Genomic DNA, 17,997 nt, shown 5'->3' with positions numbered 1-17,997 from the left:
TTCTTCTGAAGTCCATACCCCTGAGCCAAAAATGCGCAGTTCTTTCTCCAGCATCAACGCGGCGTTTTATTTGTAAATACATTTTCTGTAGTTGAAACGAAAATCCTCGTTCCTTGCAACAAATATTTTCAGACAAAAACAGGCATCGGATTGGCTGTTCTGATCAAATTCTGTCTACCTTGAATTTCTAGCAAATTCGAAATAGTCACCGCAGTGCATTACTTGACGTTAGCAATCAGGTTATGTTACGTCTTGACAACGTGTTGAGTGACGTTTAGAAGAAAAAGCTCGTCAGTGGTATTTGAAAATCATCTTCGATGGACACCAGTAGCAAAGCTGAATCCGCACCGAAGCAGGCAATGGTTTACATCTGCGGAGGTCAGTTCGTTACAATAAATTTTCTGTTTTGCGAGCCCTGAAGTTACTTAGCTCGCTCAACCTAGAAGAATCAATTTTTTTGTCAATTTTCTTCATTACTAAGTCGTGAACTGATTTTTTCTTCTATTCCAGAATGTCATCATGACAACGAAATTCGTCCAAGAGATCCGATCCGCTGCAGGGAATGCGGTTATAGAATAATGTACAAAAAACGTACAAAGCGGCGTATCCTTTCATTATCATATACCAATGACTAGTTATTCGATCACTAAAGACAGTGACCCTAGTTACTACTACCAGAATATATGTGTTTTAGAGTTTAGATTTTCCTTAACTTTACTTGATGATGAACAGTTGTAGTTTTTGATGCTCGTTGAAGTCACCGAAGGAGCCAAAGAGATTGCCGATGAACTTTTGGGACGTTATTGGAATTTACCACATTATTAACCTCTATTGTAACATGCCAAGGCTCATTATTCAATAGCAAGCAATAAATGTGAAGTATAAAATAATCTTCGTGTCTTTCGTTCTTCATTTAATTTCTCCAGCACTTGGATATTTATCAAGTTATTTTCAATTGTGTCTTGAACGTCACTCAAAAGTACAGGTAGGTTTTGTGACTACTATTTCTTAATACATAATTCTGAGGCAATAATATGCTTTTTATTTACAATAAATAAATTACACTTTTGTAAATATTTCTGTATAGTATCATAGATATATGTATAGTTTCAATAGCAGTTTTGCGGTTGATTAGTTAGGAAGATAGATGAGTAGGTAAGTGAGTAGGGAACCTCGGTCTTTGAACCAAATTCTGTTCTTGTTAATTTTTATGCTAATTATGTTTCATTTGTGTATTTCTTGAAAGTTATTCTATCTAATTTAATTTTAAATATAATATATAGTTATACATATATCGTGTATGTTAATCATTCGATACGTTTACAAAATTCTAGACATACTCCGGTCCCTTGTTCTGATATCTATAGGCAAAAGCCATATTTTGGTTCCAATTATGTAAAGTAGACTCAAGATTTCCGAATAAATATTCGTTTTTCCTTTTCTTTCTTCGTTCTACTTTTGTCTTTACCTAAAAACTAGAATGATTCGATGATTTTTTTGTCGGTTTTGTTTTTCCTTATATATCGCACATTCACATTTTCGAACATTATTTGTAATAATATTTTAAACATTACATACTATAAAAGCGCAAGTCTCTCCTTGTTTTCTCAATCTATTATTTTCATTTTTCAAATTTTTTCTTCCTTTTTTCTCACATTTTCCAATTCCAATTTCATGCACATACCATACATACATACCTACATGTATACAGACGCTATAAACAAACTATAAATACAGTCTACCAAAAATAACGTCGATATAGGTACGTACACATTGTGATTATATGTAGATAGATAATTTATGTAAATCTAACATACACAAATTACACGACGTATGAACAAAAAAAAAACTACCCATACCCATACCCGAATTAAATTTTATATAAAATATTTATATTATGTTTTGAATAAATTTGATGTTTATGATTATGCTGTGTTTAGGAAAGACATTTTTTACTCCGAAATTTAAGGCAGACTATTACAGATAGTATAAAGCACCAATACCTATGTATGTATAGTAAAATACATTATTTCATTTTAGATGCCTTCAACGAAAAATTGTTTGATTATTTTTTTTGTTTTTCGTATATTATTTTAACGTACTATAATGCCATACTATGATTTCACAAGTATATTCTATCAATTAAATATTTCATTATTTAATTATTTATTTTGTTAAATATCATCATCATCGTCATTCGTCGTCTCGCTCAAATTATAACAATAATTTACTTCCCATATCAATTTCTAATATTTTTGGATGCCTAATTGCGTAATGATGAAACATAATGTTAATTGTAAGGATAGAAATAATCGAAATGATAACGATAATAATAATCACGATGATGATGATGAAAATGATCGTTCTAATCCGATTCATATTATAGCGTACAGATTATAATATGTATATACAATATGTATATTTATATTTATTATCGTGTATACATCGTAAAAATAACTACCGTACATATCGTTGATTTTTCTCTCACTCTGTACAAGATAAAAAAAAAACAAAAAGAAAAGGGAACAATGTTTCACAAGCATGTGATTAATTTCTGTTCGATTTAGCACATGTTATTTTTCAGCTCATTGATTATGATCTATTATTCATTTTTTCAATATTTATATTTATCTAAAGCTAGAATTTACAAGTAATAGCATATGGTAATAGTATGTATATGCATGTATATAGTATTAAATGTGTAGGTAGACGAGAATGAATAATATTCGCTAATTTGTGAATTGTATAACGGTAATAATAAGAATAATATGATGAATAACAATAATATTAGAATACTCTTCGAGTTTGCACACAACATTTGCACTTTAAATACATGATCACATACCAGTCCGCGTTGTAGGATTTTTAATTTTTCTTTACTTCTTTTTTTTTTATACACAGTTAGTTTGGTTGCTATAAATATAAATATTATTATTCGTTACTGGGTAACGTCTTAATTGTATTATATGTATACCTTTATCATTGTAAATTAGGTATATGATATGCATGTATACGTATCAAATGACGGAAAAGAAACGAACAATAAAACTTGCAAAAAAAATGTGTTTATTAAGAATCTTTCTGTTTTTTTGGTTCATTTTGTATTATCAGGACTTACACACACAGGTACGTATACATGTATAAAATATTTAGATAGTTATTTTGGCACTATGTATCATCGATAACCTTTTTTTGTCTCTTTAGATCGTCTCTATTAAAAAGGTCGTCGTCTGAATCGTTAGTTCTTTTTTGAGTGCGATTTTTTAAGTTATCTCCACTCACGATAGAGTCTTTACCCTCGCTGCCACTTCTATCACTATGATTTATACCTACACCAATTATTAACGAAGGACATGATGAGGAATCAGCTTCGATATTGTGCTCTACAAAACAGTGTACTTGTAATTCGTTTAGAGTTCTAAAAATTGACTTTGAACAAATACTGCATTTATACTGTATCTGTTGAATACCATCGTCAACCCTGTTGATATCTTCGATTTCATTTTGACCAGCTAAATTTGTTCTCACAACGTTTCTCACATGCTGTCGTGGCTCGCTTATACCACTGAAATCTGTTACTCTTTGCTGATGGTGGCTGAATTGAGGATTCGCATGTCGAATTTCAGCAATTGGTTTTGATTCTTCGCTGACTAAAATTGGCATGTGATAACTTCGAGAACCAGGAAGATCATTTTCCGAAGATATTGATTGAGGATAATGATGCAAAGGATGCAGAGGAATCGGTTCTCCCTCATCAGATGATGTCTCACCACCGCTTGCACCCTGACTAGGAACGATTTCGGTGTCCCATTGACCCATCTTACTTGGATCCTTTTCGTACAATTTCTGAGCCAAACTCTAGTAAATTAAAAAGCAAAAAATTATACCATGATTTCACCCAGGGTTCTTCACGAGGGGTTAATCCCTTTAAAACAAATCGTTTTCAAAGATTACAGAAGACTTTGATGACTGAAGAATTTCGAGAATTTAAGATTCGTTGAGTCCGTTTTATATTAAACTCGAAATTCTTACCTGGAGACTAGTAAGACTATTATCACAGTCACTGGTGTCGATGTCGTTCATATTAATCCCGGATCTTTCCATCTCCGCGTAAGTACCAAACGGTAATTTTCCGAGGCATTCTAACTTCATAATATGCATTTTACTTCGCAAGTGCTTTGCCAAATGCCCGTGTATCCTGAACGCGATTTTACAGTCCGTACATTTGAAGGGACGAGGATTACTCGTTGTAGCTGCCCCAAAAGTGGACGTCATACTGACCTGATTTGAAAAAAGTAGTAGTAGTGGTAGTATGTTTAAAACAATTAGTTATAGTTTGGCGACATCTGTGGCGAAATAAAAATAACATTAATAAAATCTTACCTTATTATGGTGGGAAACCGATCGCTCGTGTTTAGTGAGATGTCCTTTTGTTCTGAATGATACTGCACAACTTTCACACCTGAAGGGACGTTCGAAGTAGTGAATGTTGATGTGTAACCTAAGCTGACTTGGCTTACTGAAGACCTTGTTGCAAATTCCGCAAACGCTTCGGCCGTCTTCAGTCACACTGTAACTGAATTTTGTAGACTCAGTTCTTTAAAGTTAATGTTCAATCTACATTCAGAGATTTTCGGAAATAAATTCACGATTTCAAATTCCGCGTTCGGGATCTTGCTTAGTGTGCTGAGACCAATGGAAAAGATGAACAAACTTACTAACAAGGTAGGTGATTAAACAACAAACATTATTCTCTTATTTTTAAACTCACCTGACATAATTGGGGGCAGGACCAGTCGATGGCTGTAAAAATTCTGCTTGCGGTTTCCCACCTCCTCCAGGAGGTGAAGGTGATCTGAATCCGGGTCCACCGACGACCATTTTCCTTGCTACAGAGTGTTTGATATTCTCTGCCATATTCTGTTTAGCCACATCAATGCTCTGTTTGATCTCAGTCCGTTCATTGTTGCTATTTCTGGGTTCAATAATGCTACTTCTGGGTTCAATAATGCTCTGAGATTTCTGATTATCCTGAGAACCCGTAGTTCTAGGAATTTCTCCAGATTTCGATATCACGTCAAAGTTTGTTTTAGTATCCTGTGGCTGCAATTGAACCTGACTTTGAGATTGTCTGGTTTCTCGACTCGGTGGTCTCAGAGTCTCCGAATTCATTTGTATTCTGAACTCCGAAACGTTAGTAGGAGAGGTCATCTCCTGGCTCGTATTTCTTACGTCCTGATTACCAGGCTTAAATGGTTCTTGACTAGGTATTCTAAGCTCGTTATTGGGTAGCCTAAACTCCTGAGTAGGCTTTTCTGAAGACGTTCTAGGTTCTTGATTCGGTGTACGACATATCTCCCTGCTTGGTGGTCTCAAATCTTGATGTGACCTTGGGCTATGACTTTGTACTCTTGTTTCTCGACTCGGTGGCCTGTTTACTGGATCCTGTATATTTGGGGTATGGCAATCCCTGGGCCTTTCAATTTCATTCATCATTTTTATCGCATTGAACATGGTGCTTCTATCCATCTCGCTTTTTATTTCTCTTGAGGCTGACGAATTCCTGTTGATCATTTCCATATTAAAGTGCCTAGGTGATTGCCTTTCAATCGTAACAGGTGTAATTCTCCCAACAGGTTCCATCACAAAATGCATTCTTTCGACGATATTCGTTTTAGATGTCATGATTGGACTTCCCTCCACGGCTCGGTGATCAAATTGACCTTCCGAATCTGAGATCAATCTATTGGCGTTTTCTTTGTCCTTGTAGACGGATTCGGTATCAAAGAGTCTCCTTTCAACAGGCAAATTACCATGGTACATTTTATCCCTGATTTCAAGTAGCATATCATCCGTGTTCTGTTTCAAAACCATATTTTTTATCCTTGCATCTGAAAACGTGTGCTGCATTTTGCTGGGATCTGTATAGGTCACAGTTGGTACACCGTTGAGGTCTAAATTCTTTGATCTAATAGCATCACGTTGTTTATTTGTCTGCATGTCCTTAGAACTGCCAACTCGATATTGTAGCTTCATTTTACTGTCCATAACGTGCCTTTCCGTGAGGTAAGCTTGTAGCATATGACCTTGTGCGTCTGATTTCCATTCTCTTCCTTGCACAGGAAGTCTTTCCATGGTCTGAACAATGGTCTGAAGTAAAACAGGTTCGGAAACCGGAGTAAGAATATCAGCAGGTTTAACTCTATGTGATGAAATATTACGAGAACAATTGGTCGGGGTTTGTTTGGTTGTTAGGTCCATGGGCTGCTGGGGAGAACTCCCTTGAGTATCAGTAACCACTACGGTAATGTCGTCATTCTCAATCTCAGAATCCGACGATTTTTTGGAAGACTGTATAATTACACTACTCCTAGGTTTTTCTGGTACAGAACGATTTGACGGAAAATAATAACGATGTGACAATTCACTTTGAATAACAGCCGCAGCTTGGCTGCTAAGAGGTGCTGAAGTGGTTGTCGTTGTAACAACGGTACTACAAACAGTACTTGGAGATAACGTTAAGGTGTACGGATAAGTGGTTGGTCTACCCGATGGAAGAAGTCCAGGTAATCTATTAGCACTTCTTTGCGAAAGACTCAGAAGTCCCTGTGCAGCTTCATGTTCTTCACTTCCGGACTCTTCGCTCTCTTCTCCCTCGGTGTCTTCTTCTTCTTCGGAAGACTCTTCGGCATTTCCACCACCCGCGGCCAACCGAGCAACCGCGTCTTTGTCGATGTTCTCATCACATACTAAAGTCGGTACAGGAACTACGCCAAGTTCGACACATTTCTTGTAATGTGCCTTAGATTTCATATGCTTTGTCAAGTTCCCCTTCGTCTTAAAACTGGAAAGAAAAAACATTCGATAACTTATTTTTACAGCGGTGTTGAAACGATAAATTATTTTTTCGTTTCTAATTACCTAAAAGTGCAGTGCTTGCAGGTATACGGTCTGACGTCTGTATGCGTTCTGATATGTTTCTTCAGCATGGAAGGTTTCTTGCATCGGATTCCACATTCTTCGCAAACGTATCTACCCCGGCCTTTAGTAACATATAAAAAATTAGACTAGTGGGCGTGCTAATTGAAAATGATGAAGAAATGAATAAATAGAAAAACAGAGTCGTCTGGATAGGTGAAAAAAAAAAAACCCTTGATTGTTTTACGAAACCAAATACTTCCGATTTCTCTTACCTCTTCCCCTGACGTAGATGTAGTCCTCATTGCTCTCAAATCCACCGTCAAAAATTTTGACGCGTTTCGCTTTTTCTTGCGTATCATTTTCCGAGTTGTTGTCTGGACTCGCCGGTGTCGTTGGCCTCTGGGAAGAGTGCGTTAAAATATCTTCCTGTTTTTTACACGCGATTGTATAGCTAGCTGGCCGATGCCTAGAGTCGTAATGAGCCATGTCCAAGTCAGGAGGTGCTTCTTTGCAGATTTTCCAATTGGAATACATGGACAGTCCATGTTGTTGCGTAACGTACATAGGCTGAGGCCTGTTTAAAGTACAGTAAAACACTCTGGTGGAACACTTCAGTCCCAGGTAGGTGTAGGCGTGTCCATTCAGATACAGTTGTCCGTAGGATTTCCTGGGTCTAGGTGTCTCTGGACTGATAAGCGGTAGGGTATTCGCGGTTGGTGTTATTCCATGGTGTCTTTTCGGGGTGAATGTTCCTGGTTTAAGCGGAAGCGATGTCGGCCTGAGAAATTTTGAGTTACTTTCCGGTTCACTCGATTCTTCCGATACCTTATTAATATTTTTAACAACGAACTGATCACCAGGTGATGATAATCTATTTGGCACTTCGTTTATTTTGGAAGAAGAATTAAAATTAGAAGTATTATCAACGTTCACAGTTATCGTAGGCGTTACACACTCGACTGTTTTCATTTTAACACCGTTAATGTCCATCGATCCATTATCGTAGCTCCCAAAAAGCCTTGCTTTAACATCTGGAAGACTCGTATCTTTTATACGACCATTTTCATGGGGCGATGGCGGTTCGTGTTTCAAAATTGGACTGCGACGAAGGGGTTCCAACGTTTCCGGATTACCCGACCATCCGCATGGTCTTTTTCTGCTCTCCGAAACATTCGGACTCTTAGGAGAATACCTTTGCGAAATTCCGTACGTGTTGACCGCACCTTCGTTTGCCCCATTGGGATACGAGAACACCTTCTCTGACTTCGGGCTTTTTTCGTATCCAAATTCTCTCCTTTCTCTGGGGGTCTCGACACCCTTGTACTGCTTGATAGTACCGCCACCTCCCTTATGGCGATCGTGTTCCGTTCTGTTTCTAAATTTCTCCTCATTTTTTGTCCCCGGAATTTTCGGGTTCACCGCACCGCTCCTGAAACCACCGTTGTTCGACGGTTTACTGAAACTTGAGAATTTAAAATCTCTCGGCGGACTGGCCAAATCAAGAGGTTGCCCAGCCGGTGTTGGCATAATATTAGAGTGGGGTCCTGGTATTCCCGGAATGTTTGGTGTTTGTATCTTAACAGGACTGGCTAAATCCAGAGGTTGCGCGACGACGTGCAGTCCGGGTAATCCAGGTATTACTTTATAACTATTTTCCGATCCGGTTGAATTTCCTGTGGGAATATCGCCGGTCTGCAAACCAGAGAGACTGTGAGGTCCCGGCATACCTGGTACATGCGGTATCACCTTACCACCGTGAAAAATGCTCGCGATACCCGCCTGCGGCAATGTCAGGGGGTTGTAGGCAGTGATGTTGTTAAGGGGATTAAGATTTGGTTCTAAATAACCATAGCATGATATCGTCGGGGCAATATTTGGGGTTGATATGTTCGGTATGATAGGTGCGAGCATCTTAGGTGTATTTGGTAAAGAAATTGTACTGCTAGGTGTCGACGTTGAACTACCCGGTGGCTTATGGACCATCGTGCCACCGGAGTGTAATCCCGACCTTACGACGATCGAAGATGTTTCGGACGTGGCACATTTGTTATTCACCACGTGATCGGACGCGGACGACGGCGAATTACTTTGACGAGGTTCTATCCTCATTGTTTTCGTCTCACCGGTATTATCCAATATCCTGACCTCCCCTCCGAACATCTGCAGCGAATTCGGCCTTGGATATTTAGAAAGTTCTTCTAACGACCTCAACGTCGTCGGAGCCGATTCCGACCTCTGTTTCGTTTGCGGTGGTACGTAAGCGTCGACGAGTCTTGTGTTACCGAGTAACGGGCCGGGGGAAGGTAGAGGTTGGAGGGTGCTGTAATAATCTGACTTCAGATCGTAATCTGGATGTTCCTTTTTATCGAGATCGAGTTGAAACTCCGGTTTCCTCTGGTTCGGCGTACCCTTGCAATAATATCTCCTGTGCGCTTCGAGATTGTCGATACTTGTGTAAGGTATCTTGCAGACCGGACATACGAGGGTTTCCTGATCGCCGAGGCTCTCGGAATTTTGTGCTCCTTTGGTCTTCGAAAGTAGATCCTTCATTATCGATCCTTCCGGTTCTTTTTCAAACGCGAAACTTTCACTGTAACATCTTTTTCTCTGCAACGAATTCTCCTCGGCCGACGACAGGTTTAAAGGTTGTTCGGACGCATATTGGGGCTCAACGAGGCTCTGCTGTCTCTGCATTAATTTATGAAGTCTCGGATCAACGGCGTCGACTATCGCCTGATTGGCCGTTATTATTTTATCTATGTGTTCCTGTAGCTGTTCGGCGTTAGGTTTGTTGTTGGACCCGGAGTTTGTAGAATTCGTCGACGAGTTACTAGAAATTGAAGACACCTCGGAATCATGCCCGACGCTATTGAGTGCCGTGTGAAATTTCGGCTTATATATTTTCCCGGTTTTTACTGTTTTCAACGTCTGCGGTGCCGAATTCGGTGCCGAAGAAGAGATCGGCGGAGGTGGTGTTCCCGTTCCATTACTGGCGCTGTCCGAAAGGCTAATATCTGAATCCTCTGAAACCTTGCTAGAATCTCCTCCCTCTATTCTAAGCGCATGTGCTCTGGACCTGCAGTGTTTATAAAGATTAGATCTCGTTTTGAAGGCAAACCCGCAGGGGACGCATGGAAATGGTCGTTCATTCGTGTGTGCTCTGATGTGTTTTTGGAGTACGCTCGGTTTGGCACACGACAATTTACAATACGGACAAACATTTCCGCTTTTTTTCCCCTCGCCTCCCACCTCACCGTCGGGTTCTGGAGATGCTTCCGTCTTGGCCGTCGTTGATTCTTCTCCCACCTCATCTGATTCCCCACCTTTTTTTTCCTTCTCGTTATCTCCTCGAGTAACGGTGACCATGCGGTTATTCTCAACTGCAACCGTTTCTCTCTTCGATTCCACCGTCGCCGCCTCGCTGGTGGCCATCTTCTTGAATTTTTTATGCAGATATTTTGGCTCGCCATCGTTATTGTTGTTATTGTTGTTGTTGTTGTTCAACTGCGGGTCTGTCATTGCCACCGTATCTGTCTCTGCAACAAAAAAAGAGAAAGATACTTTGCATTAGAATTCCAACTTCGAGATTCAATTTTGTCTCGGACAATTCGGTGGTTTTCAAATTTTTGGTCAGCCAAACAACATTCAGCGACGGATTCCCAATTCCTGTTGCCGATAAAAAGCTAAAAAGACACCCCGCGATTCACCCTGGAGAATAATTAGTTCGAATTAACGTCGAAGCTTTGACATCGGTACAGGGTCCGCGTACATACACACAAATAGAAAACACATCCCATGCCTATGAGGCGCGCGCGGACTCGTTGAGCAATTTCGCAAATTTTTATAAATAGATCGTACTAAAAATAACGAGGCGTTTTGGCGGCGGCGCCGACCGCGAGCGACAGTCGCCATGGACCTAGAGCAGGGCGAATCGCACGAGCATCCAAAGTAGAGACATTGTTATAGCTTGATTTCCGCGACGCCGAAGCGCCATTAGGTTTCTTCGAAGGCAGCCACGAGAGAAACGCTGAAATCCAGCATCGGGTACGACCTGACCATGAAGTGTGGCAACCGGACAAAAAGATTTACGATACCGGAGCCAGCGGCTGCACGTAAATTATGCGTATGATTGTTGAATTTTTGAGTCTAGACGGTGGCAGACACTCCCAAAAATAATATGCGTCACCGTGTACGTACATTAGCATAATCAATCAAAGGTAGGAAAACAAAACGCCGAGAGAATCGTTACCGATCGTCGCCAGAAGCTCGGATCAATGCAGTTGTCACGACATTTTCATATTTTAATAACAATTAGGATCTCGTGTGCGCATACATGGGTATTCACGAAATATATTCGCTACGTGTACGTGCGACATTCTTATTTGTGCGTCATATCGTGAACCGGTACTTATTCATACATACATACGCGTGCAATGTAACTCTGTACGCCTACGCCGCGTGGCACATACGACGAACGTATGCATACGCGGTACGCGCGTATACGTACACGTACGCACATGCATACGAAATTCCCCTCTGCCCCTCTCACCCGCTCCCCTGTGCGATGTCGCGTTAGAAACGGCGGTGCGTTCGCCGTACGTACAGTCGTCACGTAGCGGGGAATTCTCGTTCGCTAACGCGATATACGTTGCGATGTTATCGTCGTCGTTTCTTATATTTCGACCCTCGCGCCGGCACCACCGCTGTTATAATCATTTTCTCAACGTCGTCGGTCTTCCAGACCCCTTTGGCCTTCTGCTCCCCCTCCTCTCCTTCCACTTCTTCTTCATCGTTTCGTCGTAAGCTTCTTTTCCCTTCCATGTTCGCCTCATCGTCGTGCCCTGCGATGACCCTCTCTCTCCCTCTCTCTGCCCCTCTTTCCATACTCGTTACATTCCCTCATTCCGCGAGCTTCGCGCGTCGCATAACCGCCGACTCAATCCAACTTGACTCTCATGGCCAACCTCCGACGGTACGAAGCGGTCCGTGCCTCTCGTTTCCCATTTTCTCCCATCTTTCCACGAGCTTCAGAGTTATTTTCCAATGATTCTTATTTTCTTAACGGTAATCGCAGTATTTCGACGACCGTTCGTCGCGTATCGCCGATTCCTCCGATACCGCGGAATTCCGTGAGCTGGAAAAGAGGTATTTCCCCGAGTCGGCGAAACCCGAGTCGAACGTACGGCCCTGGCGCATAGCTATCTAGGTGCATTTCCCGCGCGATGTTGGTTAAGCTATTGCGCAAAGTACGCTCTATTCTTCGGTGTGGGTTGGAGCACCGCTAGCACCGCGACTGATTCATATAATAGGCGTACATGACAATGTAACTGTCGGCTTCTTGAACCGGTCTCTCCCGCATCTGATTCAGATTCCGATCTCCGTACCGATTTCGATACCGATCCCGACGGGACGGCCGTGCGCTTACGATGCACCCACGCAAATTGTGCACGATCCGAGCGAATTATTGACAAATGTTTGTACGCGGGGATCGAGGTGTCGCGAGGATGCGGATTATTACAGATATCGGAGCGCACGGCATCGCCGTTGAACCTGCCGATCGCCTAACGCGCGTATTATCATCGTGACACATATCCCAAGTTGTGTAGTTCCGTGCGTAGTGCGTTCGTGATACGAATCCACACAGGGACAAAGACTCACACGAAAATAAATCCAGCGTTGCACACACGTTGTACATTACGATGAACCGACCCGCCTCGGTGCCGCCACTATCGCGTCGCGACGCCTCTCTCTCCTCCGTCCAAACTTTCCCCTTTCCCCCCTCTGCGACTGACCCCTTCGTCGAACATGTACCGCCAAATCAGGGCCTGTATGGTGTCCCGTATGCCTACCGGGCAATTAAATATCTCCCCCCCCCCCCTATTTGATTCCTCTCCCTCTCCCCCTCCCTCCCTCTCTCCTAGATTTTTCTCTTCGATTCTCTCTCGGCTAGCGTGGTATCGATGCGTGTCTATATGGCGGTACGATGATGCGTCGGGTGTTATTGCATCGAACGATATACATCGGAGCCGCGCCGATGACGACGACACGCTGTGACGATGCTTTTTCATTGGATGGGCGTATCTCTCGGGGTTATCCGCCTTCTGTTTTGTTTTGGTTCAAAAATCTTTCGCTTCTCCGTCTAATTTTTTCGAAAAGGAGTCATTTTTTACTCGACTTTTCGTCGATGTCCAGGGCCGAACGTACTCGAGGTACTGCGAACGACATCGCCCATGAAATTTTTTCGACGGATAACAGCTGATCGCATCTGCGGATAATGGATTTGTGTACCGCGCATGTATACACAGCGAGTTTCGTAACATTTGAGTAGCATAGTTTTATTCGGGATATGTGAATGAGTTCTATACGTATCGCGAGGCTATCTCGTTTTGCACACGTTCGATTCTCCCAGGCTTTTCAATGTATCGAGAAATTGCGCGGCGATCCCAACCATCAATCAACGATCCGCAGTCGAATCCAGTTTATGAGCTCACTTACGCAGATAATCCCGATGAATAACGCGAACGACGCGCGCCATAAATCGGAATATATTTCGAGTAGCTCGACCGTGATAACCACCTATTTTATTGCGTTTGTCATCAGAGTTTTCCAATATATTCGGAGACGTAGGGGAGCGATCACTCCTTCTTTTCTCGACACTGATGTGTTTTGCGATCGTGTGTATACATATACGTGCAGGTGGATACGTGGAAGTTGCAATAGTTGGTAAACCAGGTGAGCGAAACTAGCGACAGGTTTTACATCAAGCACTTTCTATCGTACATAATCAGCCGCTTGATGTATACGCGAGTGGAAACCGCGGCGGGCCCGTATACCAGTCGAAGAATATATCGGAATTTAAGGTGGTTCGTATCAAACCCGTTCGTAAGAGTTTTTTTTTTCTCTCGGTTTCTTGACATTCTTTCTCCGTTCGGAAGGGGGACGGCTCCGGTTGTATTGGCGACTGAAATTGATAAACGGATCCAGCCGGGGACACAACGCCGCATAGTCGTAATAAGTATTATCGTAGGTATATCTACGCTCACTCGTATCATCGATCGGCTTTACGATAGCGGCTCTTTGCACCCGCGGAGTCGAACGTTTCTCATAACCGAGAATACGCGCTACGACGCTCGGGAACCTCGAGCTTGCGAAAAAAATGTTCGACGTAAAATTTTTCCAGCATCAGCCCCCGCTGCGGTGCAGAGTTCGATTCGGTATACTGTACGCTATGCGAACGTGCTGAACGGAAATAATGAAAGGTGGGCGATATGCGTGCATCGCAGATCGTGGTCTTTTGTATTGTAACCACCAAGGTAGATGATGCGAAGCGGTAAGGTAAGGTGAGGCGGTGGTCGCGAGTCTCTCGCAACTCTCGCGTAGCGTGCAACGCAAGAATTCAAACGCATCGGGCACCAGCGTCAACATCAGCGGCGGTCTCTAGAACGAGACGGACATTCGTGAACCTTTCGGTTGTAAAAGTGAGATGGAAAGGAATATCGTGGTCCACGAGGCAGAGTGAAAAGGGAGGTATTAGTTCACCTGTCGTCATGGCAACGCTGCCTGGCCGCTCACTTGTTACTCCATCGGCACAGCGGCAACTCTTCGGTCCAGCCCGACTCCTCTCACAGCCTCCGTAAGAATACGAGGAGCGATAATTCTCATCGTTCACAATTTCGCCTCAAACAGTTTTTTTTTTTTTTGCCAATATTTTCCCCACCCTTGGATAATCTTTGATCGTTCGCCGTCTCGTCTTCTTCTTCTTCCTCTTCCCTTTTTTTCTTGTCTTAGATCATCGTACAATCACAAAAAAAAAACAATAATCCAACATTGATCGAGAGGCACTAGTTTTGGCGAGGGGAAAAAAATAAAAATTGCACTTTACTTCTTCTTTCTGATTCTTTGTTCTACGACACACCGTGCTCGCAGACACGATGATCATTCGACACCGTTATCATTTTTCCACGGCAGAGAATGAGACCAAAGAAATACATTTTCCACTTGATTCGTGTCATCTGAGAACACGTGAAGCTGATGTAAATATTCGCCACCGGTCCTCCTCATTTATTTCGTTGCGATTCGCTGCTCGTGGGATATCCTTCACTTTTCAAACACTCACTACCGTGAAAATGGACGATGGTGACGACGCCAACATTTTTTTCTACACTTTTCACGCTTTTCTTCTTATTTTTCTTCTGCTTCTTCCAACGCTCTATTTCGAGACCAGAAGCAGAAGCAGCAACGGCAATCGCCGTAGGAAGTATAAGTAGAACTGGTAACGCGTCTTCCTCCTCGAGGATCTTCCATTACTCCAGTTGAGGAAACATCGATGACGAGACAACCCGTTCAACTCTTATTCTTCATTTGATTAATTATTTATTTATTCTTCTCTCTTTCGCATTCGCTCGTCGGCTATTTTCTTCTCCGATCGCGCGGGTTGGTTACGAAAGAACGACAAAATATGCAACGGGATTATTTACGTATTGTGAGGACACGTGCGTTTTCCTCTCTTCCTTTCGGCTTGAGCCGCAATTATCGGGCGACGATTATGAGATTCAAAGTCAAGTAGTCATGGGAGTCGGATCGGACAGAGCATCGCATCATGATCGCGATAATCGTCAGCCTTCGTTCGTTCGTTGATATATCTAGGTATACGTATGTATAGTGTAGTGAATTTAACAGACAGAGCGGAGTATAACTGACTAACTTCTCTCGTTATCCACTTGTGACTGCTGCTGAGCGTGCGTATTAAATCTATTTGCTATGCAAATCCCGGACGACCAAGAGTGCGATGACGACCACGTTTGACGTTGCGTTCAACATCGGCGTTGGTATCAGAAGTACACGTACAAAAGTAGAGAGAGAGGGAGAGAGAGAGAGGGGTGAGGGAGGGAGGGAGAGGGAGGGAGAGCCGATATTAGAAACGTGGACGTTGTTTGATGTGAGTCGAGAAAGACAGAAGCAGATGATAAGCAGCGGCCAGTAGTGCGACGATTACCACCACAACTCATACTACGATCATCATTATCAACGACGACGACATCCCCCACCGACATTGACACGTTCAACATCGGGTTAGTCATTGCTCGCACATAACTACAAACCTCGCACACAAACATCACACACTACGCGAGCGTAAATGTGAATGTGATCCTGAAGAGCGATGAATAAAACGCTCAACGAACGCGACTCCGAGTTCCCGTTCCCGTTCCTCATCCTCCTCCTCCTCCTCCTCCTCCTCCTCCCTCTCCTCCCCCTCCTCCTCCTCCTCCTCCTCCGGTATCGCTAAGTTTCAAACCTCCACCAGCCGGTAAAAAAAATGTGTGTTTTTCGCAACGCGTGGAAAAAATCACCACTAGCCCTAGAATAATTGCAACTCCTTTGCGACTGACCGGAGAATGTCAATCGCCAGAATTTGGGCGCCTCGTTGCGAACATATCATTGGGAAAAAGCACGATAATTTCAATTATCAATTTTGCATTAATTATAAAATTCTTACTGCTGTGAGTCGTCGGTGTTTTGTTGAATCTTTTTGGTTCCCTTTCGTTTTTGGATCACCCCGGTCAAGTTTTTGCCAATCGGTCGTAGCCCAGCAGCAATAAAAGCAACAGCAGCAGCTTGTGTTTCCGCCGTTTTCTATGTGGAGAAACGGCTCCTCGGCTGTCTCTACCCACCGCTACCTACTACTACCACTGACGTCATTTGCGCCTAATTGCACACTACTCTTAAACACGTAACACATGCACACAAGAAAAAACCACAGAATCACACATGTATGTATACGTAATATTCATATTACAACCACCACGCACTCGATGCGATCATAGAAAAAACTGTTAACTACGGCACACAGTTGTAGCGTCGTTGTTTATATTACTATTATTACGCTTTTCTATTTTCCTCCTATTCTTTTTCTACTCGTGTCACATTGGTCGCTTTGCTTTGTGCTTTTTGTTGGCTTTTTTCTTTATTTTTTTTTTTCTTGTTTGTTGGTTTGTTTGTTTATATGCGCACGCAAACGCTGCGTAATTTTAATAATCCATTCATTAATCGATCAATCTGTGTTTCGCGACGCATCCAAAGATGGCATTTCCATTAATTGGTCGTCGTCGTCGTCGTCGTCGTCGTTTTGTGTTTATTGTGGATGATTTATGGTACCAAGTGTCCAAACTTTAATCCCACAAAATAGAGAGAAAGACACACCACGTTGAGGCGAGGAGACATGGAAACACTCATTCTTCACTCACGGTTTCGTATAAATACCGGTGCAGAAAATCGAGATGATAATTGATCAAGAAAGTCAAAAAAACAAACTCAGATAATTATAAAATATCATTCGAAGATAACATCGTTGTGTTATCGTCAATTATCACGTGTCGTAAATGACGATAACAATAATATTATATACATGTGAATAAATATATAGTATATGTATATGTGTATATACGCGTGTACAGACTCTAGGTGTTATTGTTGTTGTTGTCGTTGTCGTTGTGTGGTTATGGCAAAAGTGACGATGACACGATGACAGCGGTACCAATAATAATAACGACAACAATAATAATAATAATGAAAATAATTTACTAACGTCGAAATAAACTGATATATCGCGTTGGAAGGGTCGCGCGTACAACCGCGCGCGACGATCGGCTGCGGCGGTCTGTCGCGCTCATCGTTGTGTGTTCCGGTCCATCCCCTCCACTCGTTTCCCCCCCCCCCCCCTCCCCCCGCCCCGGTCGACGCGCTCGTCGTTTTTTCCCTACGTCTCACCTCCCCAGGGGTCGCGGTGTCTCACCGAACAGTCGGCTCTACCCTCCGCCACGCCGCGGTCGTCCGTCCCTCCTGCTTTTATTGGGAACTTCGGAACTCCCGAATGACGTCATGACTGCTGCCTACGTTCGCACACACGCAAGGGTACGGTGAGAAAACCAATACCAGTGCCGACTGAGCGAATACGCGGTGCTCGTGGACTCTAACCTGTCCTCTGAAATGTAGACGAGCGAGAAGCCACGTGCGCGTGCGCGCGCTGCACGGCTGAGTACACGAACAATGCGATTCCTTCCAACCGCACGAACATTT

General features: G+C 42.7%; 2 protein-coding genes across 7 annotated transcripts; one reads left to right on the top strand and one right to left on the bottom strand.

Moving 5' to 3' along the window:
* Nucleotides 1–32: 32 nt before the first annotated feature.
* Nucleotides 33–890, top strand: LOC105683923 (DNA-directed RNA polymerases I, II, and III subunit RPABC4). The gene is made up of 3 exons (XM_012396916.3): nt 33–378; nt 511–603; nt 733–890. The coding sequence occupies exons 1-3, from the start codon at nt 318–320 to the stop codon at nt 753–755; spliced, it is 177 nt and encodes a 58-aa protein (XP_012252339.1). The 5' UTR covers nt 33–317; the 3' UTR covers nt 756–890.
* Nucleotides 891–1,019: 129 nt separating this feature from the next.
* On the bottom strand, nt 1,020–17,606 carry LOC105683921. Of its 6 annotated transcripts, none has more exons than XM_048659418.1 (7): nt 17,507–17,606; nt 7,194–10,457; nt 6,922–7,042; nt 4,772–6,844; nt 4,384–4,576; nt 4,033–4,281; nt 1,020–3,858 (listed from the first exon to the last, which is right to left on the bottom strand). In XM_048659418.1, exons 1-7 carry the CDS (start codon nt 17,589–17,591, stop codon nt 3,169–3,171), a joined length of 6,675 nt encoding a protein of 2,224 aa, XP_048515375.1. In that variant the 5' UTR covers nt 17,592–17,606; the 3' UTR covers nt 1,020–3,168. The 6 variants fall into 6 exon arrangements, with proteins under 6 accessions (XP_048515375.1, XP_048515376.1, XP_048515372.1 ...); XM_048659419.1 differs by lacking the exon at nt 17,507–17,606 and adding an exon at nt 16,418–17,471; XM_048659415.1 differs by lacking the exon at nt 17,507–17,606 and adding an exon at nt 16,023–16,149.
* Between the last annotated feature and the right edge of the window lie 391 nt (nt 17,607–17,997).

This window comes from Athalia rosae, chromosome 8 (genome assembly GCF_917208135.1).
Source record: "Athalia rosae chromosome 8, iyAthRosa1.1, whole genome shotgun sequence".
Classification (NCBI taxonomy): domain Eukaryota; kingdom Metazoa; phylum Arthropoda; class Insecta; order Hymenoptera; family Athaliidae; genus Athalia; species Athalia rosae.
Note: the sequence above shows the minus strand (reverse complement) of the source record. Positions and strands in the feature narration are given on the sequence as shown.